Below are 20,205 nucleotides of genomic sequence, written 5' to 3'. Positions count from 1 at the left end.
GTCATCTCCGTACAAACCATGAAAGCCATTGGAAGGAGGGAAGGTGAAGGCTTCCACTATCCATGACGTTGGCACTTGGTGGGATGGGGTGGGGTGGAGTGGTTAGCTCAACGCATGACCGCCTTTGCCCCCAATAGTTAACTGGTACTCATTTATCATACACAAAACATTCCTTCCAAATTACGTTAAACCCCTGTCACTCATTATTATTATTATTATTATTATTATTATTATTATTATTATTATTAAATTGCAAATGGGAAATACCCCGGTGGCAACGGTCACTTACAGTAATGTGATAATAAAGTTAACATAATTACCCAACTACAACAAACAAACAAACAAACAACAAGAGTACAAGAAGCAGATATATGGAAGGAAAATATAACAAGAATTACTGCTAGTTTAATATTCTAAATCGAGCAACATCACATACAAATTCACACACAACTTAAGTATTTACAGTGCTTAACAATTTGGCTTACAATATTATAGGTTGACCTTACTACTAGCTTAACATTATAAGTGATAATAAATTGAAGTTAAACCGTAATTACCCTACAACAACAACAACATTACAACAAGCAAGAAATACTACTAATTTAACTTTCTAAATCCAGTGTCATTATATACATATTCACACACAACTTAAGTATTTCCAGTACTTAACACTACAAATTACAATACTATAGATTGAACTTACTACTAGCTTAACACTACAAGTGATAATAAAGTTAAATCATACTACCCAACAACTACAACAATTCAAGTACAAAAAGGAATTCCATGGAAAAAAATATTACAAGAAATACTACTAGTCATTCTAAATCCAGCATCATGTACAGTTTCATACACAATTTAATTATTTCCAATACTTGCCACTGTGGCTTACAAAACTACAGATTGAGCTTACTACTAGCTTAACGTTACAAGTGATGATAAAATAAAGTTAAAAACATTGTTAATTAACCAAGAACAACAACAATTACAAAAACATGAGTACAGCAAGCACTTCCCTGGAAAGAGAATACCACAAGAAAAAGCCTCCCAGTTTCACAATCAAAACCAAGCAGAAAATCACAAATTCAGTGCCCGTAATTTACAACTTTTACTTTTCATTTTACACAAATGGTCTTCTTAAATGACTTGATACCAGAAGGGAATCTATCAAAGACTGCCGCAGGTAATTTATTCCAATCCCTTATGGTCCTGTTGACGAAGGAAAACTTGCCCACATCCGTATGCTGGTTTCTGGCCCTAATTTTATGCTTATGATAATTTCTCGATAGGTATGAGGGAGGTTCTAACCTATTCCTAATACAACTCCAAGCAGCCCTTCCCGTATAGCTCTTATAAAGACCACACAGGTGAGCTCTAGTTCTTCTAGATTCAAGACTTTCCCAATTAATGGTATTCCTTCTATTCCCAGTTACGAAACGCATCGCTCTTCTTTGAACTTTCTCTAGGGAATTTATTAAACCAACATGCAGATCCATATTCGAGAATGGGTCTTACAAAGTATTTATAAGGTTTATTTAAACCTAGTAGGGTGGTGAGCACATAAATAAGAATTCCAATGAAAGTATTTTCCTTCTGGACCTTCATGCCAGACAGATTTTTTTTTTTTTTTTTAACAAATTTTTTTCACTATAATATGATTTATCTATAGAGCGAAACCGCTATGCAGTGTGCGTATCATAGCAATCGAGATGGAATTGGTAATGTACTATGTATCTGTAGAGCCTATATACGACTTTTTACAATTACTTCTAAAGTCAATTTCAGCTGTGTGACAACGCCAAAAAGACTATGGACTTAGAGATTGGCATTCCTGAAGAGGGTTTTCTACTCTTTCCCATTTTCACACATTGATTCAAGAGCCTGTATTGACTTGTGACAAAACCACTGTATTCTTCCGAAAACCACTGATAGGGACAGGTTTGGTTGTGATCCACCGAAAACAAATTATAATGACCGGTTAGGTAGTGATCCAACAATGATAAAGGTGTTTTAATTTATTCCACCTATTCAATACTTATATAAATATATAAATATATAAATATAAATATATAAGTATTGAATAGGTGGAATAAATTAAAACACCTTTATCATTGTTGAACTGTTAAATTTTCAATACGGACCTAAAATGAGGTTTATAACATGTAATAGGTAGTGATCCATCGAAAACCACTGATTGTCGCAGGGTTAGGTTAGGTTCGACAGGATTTGTAATTGAGCGACTGTTGTCATTGAAAAAACTGTCGTGACGACTGAAGGCAATAAACATAAAACTGAATCCATTGGTCTACAAAGTTTTCATTCAGTAGATACGCTAGGAACTGGCGAACCAAAACCGTACATACAAAGTTTACAGGAATCAACAAAACAGGATATTAATTCGTGGTACTCACTGTTCTTTAAAGAGAAGAAATATCCAGTCAACAATAGCTGCAGTGAACATGCTTTTTCACTATTATTGTCTGGCCCCATGGCTAAATGGTTAGCGTGCTGGCCTTTGGTCACAGGGTGTGGGTTTGATTCTCGACAGGGTGGGGAATTTGAACCACCGTTGGTTAATTTCTCTGGCACGGGGAATGGGTGTATGTCGTCTTCATCAACATTTCACTATTATTGTGTAAAATAGAAACTTACTAGTTTTGACAAGTACAGTATGTTCAACAGCGACTCCTGAAAGATGACGGGCAGGATGTCCAACCTCACTAATCTATGTTCCAGACTATTTCTACTTAAAAAATTGTATTTGTCCTTTAATGTGATTTTGCAATTTTTGCTGAATATTTATGTGGCTGAAATGAAGGTGGATAAGCTACATGGTCTCCTTTATATAGGAAGAATATATCGCGGAAATTAAACTCAATTTCGGTTTCATGTACATTACAGTTTCTCTAAGATATATTGATAGTAATTCAGTCATGTACGACGACGATGTATTTCATGGTAAAGACAGCTGCCTCTGTGGATCAGTGGTAGAGTGACGGCCTCCGAATCCCAAGATAGCGGGTTCAAACCCGGCAGAGGTAGTCGGATTTTTGAAGGGCAGAAAAAAGTCCATTCGACACTTCATGTCGTACGATGTCGGCATGTAAAAGATCTCTGGTGACACATTTGGTGTTTACCCGACAAAATTAATTAAATCTCAGCCACAGACGCCCAAGAGAGTTTCGGTTTACTCGGTCTGCCATCTAGTGGGCCTAGAGTATAACGGAACGTCAAAATTGATGAGCAGACAGCCAGATGGCGTCAACTTGAAATGTCTGCACATGGTAGCTGAGGCCATACGATTATTATTATTATTATTATTATTATTATTATTATTATTATTATTATTATTATTATGGTAAAGACGAATTACTTTGCAATGCTATCATGGTAATGTACTATGTACCTCTACTAGTGTAGGCTACTGAGTGCATGATTCGAAGCAGTGTATCGATTCATTCAAGTGTCCGAGTGAATCGATTCACAGGAACGGCAAGCTCACGGCACATAAATCATGCACAATCACGGCTCAGTGAGCCACACGACACACACAGCTCCTTATAGGCACACTGGACACTGGCGGGGAGTCGAGTTTTCGCTGCAGCGAGCCACAGTGAATCATGGGACACTGAAAGAATCGTACGCAGTCATGGATCAGTGAGACACAACACACACACGGTTCATTATCGGTACACTGGACATTGGCGGGGAGCCGAACTTCCTCTGAAGCAATACATACAGAGTCATGGTACACTGAAAAAATCGTATGCTATAATGGACTCTCGAGCTCAGCTCATTTGAAAATAATACCTATTCGCATTCACTGTCCTCTTCTTACAGGGAGTTTTAAACAATACATGGATTTATTTGCAGTGTTAAAAAGATAGAACACAATTCCAAAGTACCTAGGTTGTAAGTAAGTAGTCAATTAGGTTATTCTAATTACTGTATTAGTTTAATCAATCAGTACCTTTATAACTAGTTGACGTTCGACAATTACTTAAACTCAGCTCTCTAGCCTCCACACCTGGCTGAGTGGCTCAGACGGTCGAGGCGCTGGCCTTCTGAACCCAACTTGGCAGGGCCGAGCTCAATGCGGTGGTATTTGAAGGTGCTCAGCCTCATGTCAGTAGATTTACTGACACATAAAAGAGCTCCTGCAGGACTAAATTCCAGCACCTCGACGTCTCAAAAAAACCCTAAAAGTTGATAGTGGGGCATAAAGCCAATAACATTATTATTTAGCCTACCCTATGACTATGAGTCATGCTCATGACCACTCAAAATTGTCTGTTTTATATTTGGAAGAACCACTCGGTATTCTCTTAGTTTGTATGTCGCATCATTGCACAATACTTCAATAATCGAATCACGAGGTTACTGATGTACGTGGACAGTGAGTATGTAAGTAGACTGATGCAATAGCTTAAATAAATGATGTTTAATCAGAAAACCAGTGGGCTACTGTACATCTCCTGTAGCCTATACAAAATATGACGATTTTAAAAAAGCCTCTGCTGATAGAAAAAGACATTTTCAAAGATGACCGAGTTAGCTGGCCGTGCGTTTAGGGTTGCGTAGCTATGAGCTTGCATTCGGGGAATGGTGGGTTCAAATCCTACCGTCGGCAGCCGTTAAAATGGTTTTCGGTGGTTTCCCATTTTCACACCAGACACATGCTTGTGCTGTACCTTAATTAAGACCACGGCCGCTTCCTTCCCACTTCTAGCCCGTTCCTATCTCTATCCTCTTTGTTGCCATAAGACCTATCTGTGTTGGTGCGACGTAAAGCAAATTGATTTATATTATATTTATATATATTTATATTTAATGGGCTACTTATTGTGGACACAGGTATTTTTATATGTAATTCTCTCTATATATATACAGTATATGTGAGTTGTGACTTTCAGAGAACTGTGGAAAACCATAAAATTTGAGTTATGTCAGTATTTTAACAGGCGTACAATGTTTACATCGTGTATTGGTGACAGAGTGCTATCTCCCTCTCTCTCTCCCTCCCTCGCCCGCTCCTCCTCACATTGCGCCACAGCAGTTCTAGATAATTCCACTCCGATTGGACACTGATCCCCACCTGCACATCTATACCGCCCTGTAACTTGTAGATACACAATTTCCACAATTTTGAAATGTAACTTCGTTATATCAGAAAGGACGGGGCAATCAGAAATGTATTATTTCCCAGCAAAGTTATAACATTCTTAATCTCATGGAATGGCTCTTACGATGGTACAGCTAACTCCTCGGCTTCTCTTCTTTCTTCTTCTTCTTCTTCATCTTCATCTTCCTCCTCTGATTCACTGCTTCCATGATGAATGACTAGTTCCTCCACTTCAGGAAGACCTCTCACCTCATTATTGTAGAACTCGACAATCTTCTTCTCAGTGTGTTTCACTTCATTTCTCCACATCTCTGCTGTCACCTGTAAGATATATTGAAGTATCACAACCTGACAAGTATATTATAAACTCCACTTGCCTATATCCAATAAATAACATTTCCACTTGGCCTACCTGATCAAGAGATTCTTTCCACACAGCTGTAGCTCTGTCCAATCCGTGACCAGGTCTTGAAGCCACTGTTTTGTTATAATACTGTTTTGCCACAGACCATACAAATTCGATGGCATTGAAAAATGAGTGGTATGGAGGAAGTCGTAAGACAGTATGGCCTTCACTGTGCAGCATCTCGTCAACAATGTACCTGGTTTTAAAGAAACAGAGAAATATTGTTATGCATACATGAAAGTCAAATACACGAGTGTAAACAACATTATCTAAACTTATGTTTACGTGCTTCTGTACCTCTTTAAGTGACTTCGATTCATATTACACAACCTTTGCAGCTCATCTTTTGTAGCATTTTCTGGTGGAAAAACTCCATTCTGCCTTAACCATGACTGTAAATTAAAGGAAAAATAAAAATTAATTTCTGTAACATCATTAAACATCATTCAGTAGAAGGAAATATTCAATTAAGTATAATTACCACTAATTGATCCTTCCTCCATTTCGTTGTTGGTTGATGCTCAACAAGCTTACAGTGATATGGTGCATTATCCATTACAATAACACAGGGTCCTATATTTCTTAATCCTACGATTAATTGCGTCTTCGCCCACATCTGAAATTTCTCGCTGTTCATAGCACCATGGTAATCCTGATTTCTCTTCAAGTTTGTAGCAAATATCAAATCAGCACCTGTAAGAATTTTAAGTTTTAGTATGAAGTTATTTCTTCTAAAAAAAATATTCCCTAAAAATGAGATCACACCTCTTCAAGGATAGGCCTATTAATAAAAAATGTGATTTCTGTTGAATGATACAAAAAGCTGTCTGATTTTAAGTGAAACCAACTACTATGTAGCAAAGTCACCTGATGATGAAGTCAATGAATTACTACTTACACTACTTTATCGTAACATCTCTCATGAATGTATCTCCATTAGTAGGCCTATATCTGGATTAGAAGTCCACGATCACTTGCATTAAAGATATAAGTATAAACACCCATTTCAATACCTTAGAACAAATGTAATTGCTGCGAACACTGAACCTATATCAGGCAGTAAGAAATAAGAGGCTTGGAAGGTGTTTAACAGTCAGGTATCAAGCACTGATTCAGGTGGAGATTGTCGAATGCAGAATAAACATAATAAATAGGCCTACAATACAAGTAATTTACTGATACAAATATCCAGTAATATTATATGAAAATACACTGAGTAAGTTTTGATTGAAGTACCTCTCTAAAGTTAATCATTGGCCTAAAGTGAATACCTGCAAGTCTTTTTAATAACCAAGAGATCCCTTAACAGTGGAGAAGTCAAAATCAAAAACCACGTACAGAGCTCAATGAGCGGTAAGTTATAATGCCACTTCTGATCTAGTGCCAGTCAATTTCAATCAATCAGTCACCACTGATCTGCACTTAGAACAGTCGCCCAGGTGGAAGATGTAGTTTCAGGGATAGGCCTAGTATTTTCTTCAATAATTGCAAAGAATTTGGAAATTTATTGAACATCTCCCTTGGTAAATTACTCCAATCCCTAACTCCCTTCTTAAAAAAAACCAAATATTTGCCCCACTTTTCATGAACTTTATCACTGTACTGTGATCTTACCTACTTTTAAAATACCACTGAAACGTATTCGTCTACCAATGTCATTCCACACCACGTATCCACCGACAGCTCGGAATATACCACTTAGTCCAGCAACTTGTCTCCTTTCACCCAAGTCTTCCCAGCCCAAACCCGACAAAATTTTTGTAACGCTACTCTTTTGTCAGAAATCACCCACAACAAATCGTGCTTCTGTCTTTTGAACTTTTCCAATTCTCAAACCAAGTAATCCCAGTGAGGGTCTCATACACAGGAACTGTACTTAAGTTGGGGTCTTATCAGAGATTTATGTGCCCCCCCCCCCCCCCCCTACATCCGTACTACAAACCCTAAATACCCTCATAACTATGTAAAGAGAGATCACCTCACTACAATAAAATGAAGTAAAATAAAGTAAGAACATACCAGGTACAAAGCCATCTTTCGTTCCAGCATGAACAATAACCAGTCTTCCTCCCTCAGACACAGGTCGACGAATTACTCCTTGAACATCATGTCCAGATTTGTGTGGTTTATTCCAGGAGTATGTGGGTGACCCTGAAAGACAAATGCACAATTGAAACCAAAGACACCTGATGAAGATAAATTATTCCAAGATTTTTTTATATAAAATGTAATATATAACATATATATTCACCATTCATAAAAATCCAAGTCTCATCCAAGAAAACAACAGGTTTTGGTTTCTCACTGTCCTTATTACGCATGTATTCCCTCAGAAAACAGGATCTCTTAAAACAAATGTCTTCATTTTCTCTAACATACGCATAGGGATCACCTTTACTCCACACAAACCCCATGGCCTTCAAAATTCTTCTTAATGATGTTTCGGAGCCCTTGTACAAATAAGTGTCATAATTTACTTCCATGTGGTCGAAAACCTTTCTTACAGTTACGACTTCTCCTGTGGGAAGAAAAAAGAGAGTTACAAGGGACTCAAAAGAGCTGTATGACAATACATGCACAAAACATTTCTGGGAGCTTATCTCACCTGCGTGCCAATTTCTATAAATAATGTTGCAATAGATTCCTTATGAAGTCACCTTACCTTTATGTAATTTATCATAAATAAACCTTGCTATCGCTTCCTTAGAAAAACTGTCTATGCCGGTCACTGGATGTTCACGCTTTCGGCGTTTACCTGGTGTAGAAAATTCAACTCCCTTCTTGAAATTTCCTATTACTTTTCGGACTAAACCGAAACTACACTGTAAGAATACACACACAGAAATATATTACATACACATATACCGTAAGTCAACATGAATACACAAAGGTTAAGTCTACAAACCGTATCGAAGTCGACACAAGACATGGTATAGGCCTAGGCCTACATGATCAGGTTAGGTTAGGTTAGGTTCAGAATGAAATACTGCTCCATTTCAACTGATTGTCATTATGCCAGAAACTTATCATAGAAACAAGATAAAAACGAACACTTACCCCATTTAATAATGCAACTCTTGCCATTAGCTTCGTATCACTACGACTGATACCTTCTTCGTCGTCTTCCTGTTTCAATTGCTCGTAGCAATGTACAAGCATTTCTTGACCTGATGCTTGTAAAGGACGTAACCTTGGTTTCCTTTTCGGAGGAGTTTTTGCAGATTTTTCTTCCTTCTTAGACATCCCAATCGTATTCTGTTCGTATAAGTATGGGACGAAATAGGAACGTTGTTAATAAAATGATGTGCTCATCATTTCACACAAACTATGTTATTAAATGCATTATCCGAACATGCCACAATTCTACTTACCTGGTATTAGCCAAATAGATTTACAATCACACAGAAAAAGAAAATATGCTTTAAATATTCTCGCAAATGTATCGCTAGTGACTTTCAAGGCAATGCGGTGGCAACACGCAATTCACGCTAGAACAGTGACTGAACGTTGCCAACGTGCCAGATTAACGGTAACAGTAAGACGTTGTATCGGCAAGTAGGATCCCTAAACTGTATGGTTACCGACACTGAAAAAGACCCAACAGCAAGAAAAGTACCTATAAATCAATACCTTAATATTACAGGGGAGAAAGGGTAAGATTGCACCCTTAGGGTACGTCCTTACACGCCCGGGACTATACATATCAATCCTCTTATCAAAGAGATACAGAATTTTCTTGAAACTAGAATGGTTACTCGAGGTGTATGGCATATAATATTTTCCATAGTGGTGATAGGGCTTTAAAACAATATAAAGATCAATAATTTACTTATTTTCTATCGCTATCTGTAAATTCAGGCTTTAGAAATAAATGGATATATGCTGTGCAGAAAACAAGCAATGAGGCTTAATTTAATTTGCATTAAATTGGAAGATAAAAGCGTTTTTCTGTGGCAAGATGTTTGGTGCTTAATGCAGTAATGTTCGCACAACCTATCAGCGCACACTGAGCTATGAACCTTCATGGGGATGACTTAAAATTAATGGTCCTTAAAAATTGTGCAATTCTAAAAATTCCTAAAAAGGGTTAATTATTTTATGTATGTACGTTGATTTTAACATGACATTCCACTGTTTTTTAGGGACATCTCATGAAGGTCATCTTCATGAAGGTTCATATGTTGTATGTACGTTGGGTATTCAGCCCGAAGGCTGGTTTGATCCTCCACAGCTCTGCCAACAGCTGTCATAGATAGCCTAGGTGTCGCTGATGAGGCATACTAGGGAAATGAGGAGTGAAGTAGTTTCCGGTTGCTTTCCTCACCGAGCCAGAAGTTGCTATTACGTATCAGTCTGCCAAGCCCACTGAAAAGCATGCACCAACCAACCCTATGAGCGATATTTTCCTACTATTGATAGCAGGGACTGGCTGCATAAGGAACGGCATTGCTAGCATCACTCATACCTCAGTCATTTTCATGTTATCAAAGCCAAGGATGAGACTGATACAGGTCAATGAAAGTAACAAATTTGTTCTAGCCCATACTGGAAGATATTGTGCACTGTAAACACTACATCTTGCCAGTAAAGACATGTTCATATGTTATTAAAGTATATTTTATGTATGTCTTTTAGTTCATAAGTGAATGATTATTCTTTCCCATTGTCTGGCAGCTGATGATGGCTTGAAACAATCTGAAACATATACTGACTAATTGTAACTCATGACAAGTAATACAAGTATTGATTAGTTTGACCTTAATTAACATTTTATGTTGTAACTGATAACTGTTATAGATCATTATGAAATGTATAACTATTATTTTCACTAGCGATTAGTCTGTCTGCAACAGGGAAGAAGTGCTTCTAGTGTAAATGCCTACATACCTCGCCTTCATTTTGCGTAATGGTTACGCGACGAATCATGGCAGGAACAACACAATATTGCAACAAATGGATACAGTGTCAAATGCGGGAAAAATGTGTAGTTCTTCGTAGTTTGGTCACATCCAGCTTTTACCACAGTTACCAAAACTGTCCTCCATTTTGTATTAACACCTTAGTGAATTACAGTAGTTCCTAGATTACGGTACTTTGAAACAGGTTCTCCACTTACTTAAGTTGTGAAAGCAGCTTGAAGCATATTCTAACCATGGAGGATTGATGTTTTCCTGTAACATTTCTGTGTACATTATTATATTCTTAGTGAATACTTTTTCACTTCCACTAAGCAGAACATCTTGGCTTGATCTGTTAATGATTTGAACTTCGGCATCATGTTGAACGTGTCGCATGAAATGAAGGTCTGGTTTTCGTAGATTCCATCAATCTTCGTTCCCATTTTCTGACTAGGTATTGAGTTAAACAGGTATCTTTCTCTGGTATAGTTCCTAATGTGTTGCATGTTTCCCAAAATTATCCATCAGTATATGATCCCTTCCCCAAAATTCCATACCTTTAGCGTACTTAGTTTTCTTTTTATTAATTATGAACAATTTCCTTCTTTGGCTGTAGATATATCTATCACAGGGAATGCTTGCAATGTATATGGCAAATATATATTTTAAATTTTTGTTTCACAAGGGTTATAATTCCCTAATGTCGGATTTACGTTGCGTGCTTCTGATGTTGCAGAAGCAGTTAGCAAAACTCTGCAGTCAAGTAAATTAGGCCATTGCTGGGCTTCTTAAACGATAGGAATTAATGTTGAGCACAGAGCTGACAGATATAAGAGCTGATCTAGAGAAACTCTCTTCTTAGATTTTTTTTTTTTTTTTTTACGTCGCACCGACACACATAGGTCTTATGGCGACAATAGGACAGGGAAGGCCTAGGAATGGGAAGGAAGCGGCCGTGGCCTTAATTAAGGTACAGCCCCAGCATTTGCCTGGTGTGAAAATGGGAAACCGCGGAAAACCATTTTCAGGGCTGCCGACAGTGGGGTTCGAACCTACTATCTCCCAAATACTGGATACTGGCCGCACTTAAGCGACTGCAGCTATCGAGCTCGGTCTTCTTAGATTTACACTGTTATAAACATGAATGATATACTCTTCAAAGTATGTACTTATTCAGCGTGTAATATCTACGGGTCATTCCACATGAAAGCGGTCAGCAAGGAAAGTCAGTATTTTTAAATTCTGAAGTAGTCATCATCATTATGATCATCATCATCATTTCTCCTTTTCCACCTGACACCAGGTGGAGGCAAATATGTAAGTAAGTAAGTAAATAAGTAAGTAAGTAAGTAAGTAAGTTGTCTTTCTTTGTGACAAAGTTAGGGCTCAAGGCCCTCTCTTACACTTAACCACAACATTTAAAATAATTAACATACATCTAATTTTTTAAATACAACAAATCTTTTTTTTTAATAATATAGTATTAATAGCAAATATGGAGATAGTAATAAAGGAAACGATTATAGAATGTACAACATGACAGTATAAATAAACATGATAATTATTATAAAACTAACACTAGTAATAATAAAAGACGGAAACACAGTAAAAACCTACAGCTAGCAAATACATTTCTAATTTTTATGAAAATAGGCTCATTCACACACTCGTTCATACTACACACATCGAACAAGTCAGCTAGAAGTATTCAGCAAGTGATTTTGACAATCCATCTTAAATCTCTTATGAGAACGAAAATCCCTAATGGTAGCAAGTAGGGTATTCCACAGTCTCGCGGCATTGACTACAAAAGAACAGTTGTAAGTCCTGGAGTGACTGAGAGATATTGTTAAACAGGAGCCAGATCATGTAATGTGGTTATGATAGGAGGAGAGGTACAGTAATTAAATTTTGATTAGAGATAATTCGGTACACCTGAGTTTAGAACTCCATGCAGAAGGGACAACATGTGGAGACTGCGATGCTCATGAACACAAAGCCATGATAACTCACTGTAATGAGGTTAAATGTGCAAATCATATCGCAGCTTAAATATGAATCAAATACAGGTGTTTAAACTCCGTTACTGTCTTGAGATATGTCCGTAAGTACAGTATCGCAGTAGTCTAGAATTGGTAAGATTAGGGTTGTTACCAGTTGTAGTTTAAGACGTTTTGAAAATATAGTAGAGTTGCGTTTGAGAGGAAAAAGGTATTTCTGCACTTTACGGCATGTACTTTTCACTTGTTCTGTCCAATTTAGTGTCTCAGTCATTATAACACCTAAGTTTCTTACTGACATACAATAGGGCACGACAATATTATTTAAAATAATTTGTGGTAGGTCTGCATGTCTACTTTTTAACAAGTTAAGGTTTCTTTTGATACCAAATATAATAATCTGAGTTTTGTTAGGATTTATTAACAAGCGTTATTTTTCGCATAGTCATTCAGTCGTCATAGTCAAAATGTACTCTGGCGATGGCTACATCTATGTCTTATAGATATGAGTTGACAATGTGGTGTCGTGTTCATTTACCTTCTCCCCTAACATTTTTGTTGTGGGCTAATCGTCATTGAAATTTGTGTCCTATTTTTTCTAATTTTTCTTCAAACCATCTTGCCCCACTTTTCCTAGTCATTTCATGTCTTATTAAATTCATATATTCTCCAAGCCTAGCGCCCGATATCATACCTTATTCTTAATGCTGGAAATATCCCTAGTATGTGCTATCTTCTTCGGAGTTTGCTTTCTTTGATGCTCTGCCCCTTAACCAATGAGAGCTCTCTGTCTCGTTAGCTCTCTCTTCATCACCTAGCGGGCGTGTGCCGCCATTACAGTCTAGTGGTTGGAGTGAGATGGATCGCTGGCATGCTTGGTGTCTCCTGCAGGACCAATTGTCAGTCCACATTATGAATAAAGGATAAATTATCTGCGTGAGAGGGCTCCCTCTTGCCCTCACAGCATCGTTACTTCTATCTTATTGGAAACGTCCCCAGACGGTATGTTTTTTTTAAATCTCTTGGATAATTGCGTTGGCGTGTGTATTGAGAATTAACGCTAACGCGTCTCTGCAAGCATCTGAATACCTTTAAGTTCATTATCTTCTTAAGTGAAATGGATCTTCTGTATTTCCTCTATGAGCTTGGGAAAAACTATTATTTGGACATGAAGCATTTTTGGTCTCCTAAATCGATCCCATCTTCCTGTCTCGGCTTTAAATTTGACTGATCGTGTTTTTACACATTCGGGTTTCCTTGTAAACTAGGTTAAATATATATAGATATCTGTACTACTAAATAATCGTGTTCTGTATGCATATTTATGATTATCATTTTACTGTTACTTTGGGTGAAAATAAGTTATTACCAGTTACGTCAAATGCATAGTGTGTAATGTTTCCAGGAGGATTGAAATTTTATTATCCCTGTCTTTATTTTTTTCCTGCTCCTTTTTTTTTCTGTAATGTGTGGTTTTGCCCCTTGTAAGAACGGCCCATTGTTTTAGTTGTACTGATTGGTCATGGCTTATGTTCATGGCGTGTGTTTGTTACTATAACGATATGTTGTTGGTGGTGATGATTTTTTTCTTTTTTTCTTGGGGATTGTTGACGAGTTTGTGGGAATTCATAAAATTTGTATGACTTGGCCCTTGCTCTTGTGAATTTTTGGAGCATGTTATTTGGCATTTAACTTTTCCTGTGTATTTTTCTCTATCCTGAGTGGGATATATCTATATTTTTCCCTTTGGTACTGGTGGTAGTACGTTTTTCGTTGATGGTAACATGTGGAGTTAGTATCTGACTCCCTTGGAGAGAACTCCATGATTAATGGTGGTGTTATGTTGTGTAACTGAAGTAAATTCTAAAGGATAAGTTACAAGGAACTTTATCCTTTAAAAAAAAAAGAAAATCTTGATTTATCCTTTTTCACTGAGAGTTGAGGTTTCTGAAATAATTAGCATGTTTAATTATTGATTACCCCCTGCGGGTGGGGGACGCACATGTAGAATACACCCGCGGTATCCCCTGCCTGTCATAAGAGGCGACTAAAAGGGGCGACCAAGGGCTGACTGAATTAGAGCCATGCAACTAATTTTGAATTGTACCATCACGCGGGGAACACCATAGGTTGCCTGTACTTGCGAGTAGTACCACTAAATTCGGTACGAAATAGGTTTGTGATTAGTAGCAGTAAAAGCCTGGCCTGGTGGATTCCAGTACCCGTGCGTCGTACCCATGTGTGCAACACCGCGGGTCTGGGCGTAGCCTGTGAGTTGTACCACTATATGAGCAGCACCGTGGGTCTGCGTTGCCTGTGATTAGTACCCACTATGTGAGGAACACCACGGGAATACCGGCGCCCGTGTTTAGTACACCTAGGTGGGGAACCTTCTCGGTTTGCGTTGACTCTGAGTTGGGCCATTGTGTGAGACACACCATAGGTCTGCGTTACTTGTACGTATTGCAATACTTGTGAGTAATACCATCTTTTGTGGAACACCGTGAGTCTTCGCTACTTCTGATTAATACCCCAACATGACACATACCATGGTTCTATTTTACTCGCGACATGTACCATTCTGTGGGGCCTTAGACGTGGATTTTGCACCCCCTTTAGACACCAAGCATCATTGTGCTTTATAAGTGGTTCCTTGGTCGGTAATAATGTTATTTTCGATCTGTATTGAGTCCGATCCACTGGTTTTTGTTTGTTTGTTTTGTGTTTTGTTGAGTTCCTGTCCATCCATTCATTCTTCATGCCATATTTTATTTTTATTTTGGTCAGTGGATGCCTTTGCAATTTTTGTTCTTTCATTTCGTACCATTAGGGGCCGATGACCTTTGATGTTAGGCCCCTTAAAACAACAAGCATCATCATCATCACTAATTATTGATTTATTATTTTCTTCTTTGGTTGGTTGACCACGTTAGGAGTTTTAATCCTTCCAATTTGTCATTTAGCTTATTTCAATATAGACTGTTAGTTTATTTTTTGGGTGGACGTTTTATCTGTTATGGTATTTAATTTAATTTGTTTTCTTGAAATAAAGGTATTATATTTTTCTTATCAAGGTAAGACATGTTGTTCTTTATTTACTTTTAGTATTTTGATACCAGGTATCGTTGTTGTTCTTAATCCACGGTTTTAATGGAGACACCTCTCTGCCAGTTCTGGTAAGTTCTTCCTTGTTTATTTTAGGTGGTCTTTTACGGCATCTATACTCGCTTCCCGTTTCTTGATGAACTAGTTAATTGGTGGTAACTACTAGTTCGTTTTGTTTACTGCCGTTAACGTGTGGTTGTGTTTGACTTTGTTAACGGGACAGAGTGATAATAAATCTGAAGATCATCTGCATAGATGTGATACTTGCTATATTTCAATGCATCTCCTATGTCGTTCACACTAACAACAAATAAAAGTAGGCCCAAAACCGACCCCTGCAGGACACCTATTGACTTCTTATGCCATCCTGAGTACTTTGTTCCCACTGATACTCGTTGCCGACGGTCAGTGAGGTAAGAGCTAAAAAATTTCCTATTAAAGTTGAGACTACAGAGTTTCAGGAGTAGTAACTCAGGGCTAACTGTGTCAAAGGCGCTGCTTAGGTCTAGTAGTTTTGCTACACTAGGTCGGAGCAGTGTGGCGGGTGCAGAAAGATGTCCCATCCAAGCAATTTCAAGGTGTCTTTCAGTGGTTTTGCTGTGTAAGACACGCATTGTCATGTAATAAAATTACTTTGCCATGTTTTCTAGCCCATTCCTGTCATTTTTCGATCAGTGCGTGATTTAAATTAATCATTTGTTGGTAATAGTATTGTGGATTAACGGTTTCGCCTGACTTCAAGAGTTCACAATACACAATACTGCTCTGGTCCCACCAGACACAAAGCATGATCTTTTTGCCAAAGCAAATTGGCCTTAGTGTTGAAGGACCGGCTTCGCCAGATGACAGCCACGATTTTCTCCACTTCAGGTTTTCAAAATAAATCCAATTTTCATCACCCGTCACAGTTCGGTACAGAAATAATTTTATTTTGTGGTGTTGAAGCAGCATTTCACAAGTAACTTTGCGATTTTCCATTTGCCGTTCATTCAAATCATGTTGGACCCATTTACCGAGTTTATTGATCTTCTCCATTGCTCATAAACGTCTGCTGAGTCTTTCCTGTGACACATTTAATGCTTGTGCCAATTACTGTTGAGTTTGATTTGTCTTTGACACTGAAATCACCACGTTTAAATTATGGAAACCATATCTCACATGTTCTAATCAATGGAGCATGTTCACAGTATGTTTCTACCAGCAAATGATGACTTTCCACAACCTTTTTCTTTTGGTTAAATAAGAAAAGCAATGCGTGCCGCAAATGTTCTTTTTCAGGCACAAACATCGACATGATCACTGAACGATACAACACAGACGCTAGTGTTTGACGGACTCAACTTGTGTGTGTTTGGCTGATGATGACCTTAAAAATAGGTCGTAAGTAGTCCAATAAATGTTTCTTCCTAATGTAACCCACATTACTTGATTTTGTATTGAAAAGGTGGAAATATTTTACTCTTTTAATTTAATTTTAATCACAGTTCAATATGGACAATTCAAAATGAAATTCATCTCTCTTATGGTTAATATCAGATGAACAAACTGATGTATGTGTCAAATTCATACGCTGCGTACTGTTTGTTGGTGTCATCTCGTAGTGAAACCGGAAAAGACTGATGCATCCACCTTATACTTCCTTATCTTCAATGTATTTCTCCATTTTTGTCAAGGAATTTTTCTGTATATTCTTCTTTATATCCAGTTAGTGGAGTATATACTTGGAACTGATCTCGTATTCCTGTCTCAAACTGTATCTTTGCTATGATAATTCTGTCATGGATCTTCTTCACCTCTTTACATATTGTAGGATATCCTTTCTAATGATCATTCCTACTCTGTTTACTGCATCCTTTGCTGCCTTGTAAAACAGTCTGTACCCTTCCTTCACTTTTCTTTTCCCTCTTCCTCTCCATTTTGTTTCACTAAAACCAAGGATGTCTGCGTCCTTCTCTTTTATGAACTGTATCAACTCTTCCATCTTGTCTGTCAAGGTTAGGATGTATTGTGATACTGGTTGCCCACTTGTCACAGCTCCTCCAATACTTGAAGAACTGTGCATCATCTGCAGGGGACACCCTAATGTTTTATGAAGCCACACCATATTTGCACTCATTTTAGGCTTTTATTACAATGGGTTCGCCACTCCTAAAGGCATTTTTGAACTGCTGCCAGCAGGTGATGAGGCCACTCCTAACATGGAATACAGACGCCTTCTGCAGCTGCCTCGATAGCTGCAGTCGCTTAAGTGCAGCCAGTATCAAGTATTCGGGAGATAGTAGGTTCGAACCCCACTGTCGGCAGCCCTGAAAATGGTTTTCCGTGGTTTCCCATTTTCACACCAGGCAAATGCTGGGGCTATACCTTAATTAAGGCCACGGCCGCTTCCTTCCCACTCCTAGCCCTTTCCTGTCCCATCGTCGCCGTAAGACCTATCTGTGTCGGTGCGACGTAAAACAACTAACAAAAAAAAAACATTTTTTTACCTAAATATATGACTCTTAAAGAACTTACCTGTTATTTTATAAATGATTGTCCAAGATATGAAAGTTATAAAAATAATATGTAGAATATAATATTAACTGTATTAGGAATGTATTTATTTATTTATTTATTTATTTATTTATTTATTTATTTATTTATTTATTTATTTATTGATTTATTGATTGATTTATTGATTTATTTATTGATTTATTGATTTATTTATTTATTTATTTATTTATTTATTTATTTATTTATTATTTTATTTATTTATTTATTTATTTATTTATTTATTTATTTATTTATTTATTTATTTATTTATTTATTTATTTATTTATTTATTTATTTTATTTTATTTTATTTATTTATTTATTTATTTATTTATTTATTTATTTATTTATTTAAACTCATACCTGAATGTATGCAACCCATAGCAGCCTGCACACTTCAGATGAACATGCGCAGCATTGCTACCTGCTTGTTGATTACCTGTGTGCTTCTTGTGGGAGCTCATCCTCACCATAGTAATTCTTTATTAATTTTTTATTCATATATCATTCACAACCCTATAAGTTTGACAATGCAGATTTATGCAACTGCTGAAATTTAAAACATTGAAATAAAGTATTCAGATATTTTGTTCCATTGTGGAATAATGAAATAAACCTTTTTAATGATTATCTCAGTATTGTGAACAACATTCATGATTTACATATCATGAAAAAGCATATATTATATGTGTGAAAATCAAACATTCTGAAGATGTTTTTCTGTGGTTTCCCATTTTTACACCAGGCCATGGTTGCTTCCTTCCCACTCCTAGCCCTTTCCTATCCCATCGCTGCCATAAGACCTATCTGTGTTAGTGTGACTCTTATTTGTAAACACAGGAGCAAAGAGACATAAGTAGCAATCTTCTACTTATGTTTCCCTGAGCAAATTCTTTAAATATTTGTGAATTTATGTTTTAACTTGCAGACATTGGTGGTAATAAATATGGGCTTAGTGCATTTGGTATAAAATTTGTACATTGGCTCAGATAAGAAGGTATAATGTGAAATTATAAGTGGTTAAACATTCTCTTCACCCAGACTTGGAGTATGAGACAGATGTTCAGTCTGCTGCCCCTGAACCTGCACTCTACGAGACAGCATATGTAACCTCACACAAGGGTAACTGTCGTGCTGGTGCTTTTAGTGTAGATGGCCAACTCATTGCCACAGGAAGTGTGGATGCATCCATTAAGGTAAGGTATTCTAGTATCCTTTTGCTTTTGTACTACCTACATATAATAATACATTCGTCATTCACATTGCTGTCCTTCTTAATATTTTGGTAAATTTATATCACCAGCTACAGTCACATTTCTTTCCGTGTTTTTCTTCACATGGCTCAGTATTTTATTAGATAATTCTACATCAGTGCCAGTGTCACCCTTTCTATGTCTGATATTTACTTTCATTTCTGAAATTCCTAGTAGTACATTATGTTGTAATCTCTTTTTCACCTCCCAATATACCGCAGTTAGGCAATAACATGAGGATGAGCTATGTCCTCCAACAACCACGTTTAATTATGTTTTTTCTGTAATGCAAAAGAACACATGAGTGATAAATAGGTGTGGTGATTTTAGGGTTTTGAAATCAGAAATCAGGCATTTTGATTTGTACATTATTTGCAGTTTCTATAGCATTTTTAACAAAAACACAGAATTTGAGTTGATTTAGCATATGGCTTTAGTGCCCAGAATGTCCGACAACATGTTGGGCATTCGTAGTGCAGGTCTTTTTATTTGATGCCCATCTGGTTGCATGATGATGATGTGATAGGGAGTGGATGAAATCCAGTGGCAGCAAATAGTCTACTCCTGTCAACTAACACCAAGGGGTGTACTCAAGGCCTATCATCCCCTTCGAATGGACAAATCACCATCAACAGTTTCATATCCCTCACTCCATACGAACACTGCAGAGAAGTTTAAAATTGAATGCAGGCTTTTGGCATGCAATCTAATGATTGGTATAACTCTAGGAAACAGATGGAGAGCAGCGACATACCGTGTAAGACCACGTGGATAGAGTAAACATGAAAGAAAAATATGTGTCAAAAATTTTCGGCTACAGCATTCGTCAGTGGAAGATAGAATAATCATAGTAATTAGAAGTTGTATACCACCCACCACTTCTCCTTCTG

General features: G+C 37.3%; 2 protein-coding genes across 2 annotated transcripts in view; one reads left to right on the top strand and one right to left on the bottom strand.

The window, feature by feature from the left end:
* Window positions 1–20,205, top strand: part of CstF50 (cleavage stimulation factor subunit 1 Cst50) — a 69,152-nt gene that overhangs the window by 8,611 nt on the left and 40,336 nt on the right. The window contains exon 3 of the mRNA XM_067149331.2: window positions 19,104–19,258. Within this exon, the coding sequence (XP_067005432.2) occupies window positions 19,104–19,258 (155 nt within the window). The remainder of the gene's footprint in view (window positions 1–19,103; window positions 19,259–20,205) is intronic.
* Window positions 5,794–7,891, bottom strand: LOC137501189 (uncharacterized). The gene is made up of 4 exons (XM_068228051.1): window positions 7,780–7,891; window positions 7,548–7,679; window positions 6,143–6,221; window positions 5,794–5,827 (listed from the first exon to the last, which is right to left on the bottom strand). Exons 1-4 carry the CDS (start codon window positions 7,847–7,849, stop codon window positions 5,794–5,796), a joined length of 315 nt encoding a protein of 104 aa, XP_068084152.1. The 5' UTR covers window positions 7,850–7,891.

This window comes from Anabrus simplex, chromosome 6, assembly GCF_040414725.1.
Source record: "Anabrus simplex isolate iqAnaSimp1 chromosome 6, ASM4041472v1, whole genome shotgun sequence".
In the NCBI taxonomy this organism is placed as follows: domain Eukaryota; kingdom Metazoa; phylum Arthropoda; class Insecta; order Orthoptera; family Tettigoniidae; genus Anabrus; species Anabrus simplex.
Note: the sequence above shows the minus strand (reverse complement) of the source record. Positions and strands in the feature narration are given on the sequence as shown.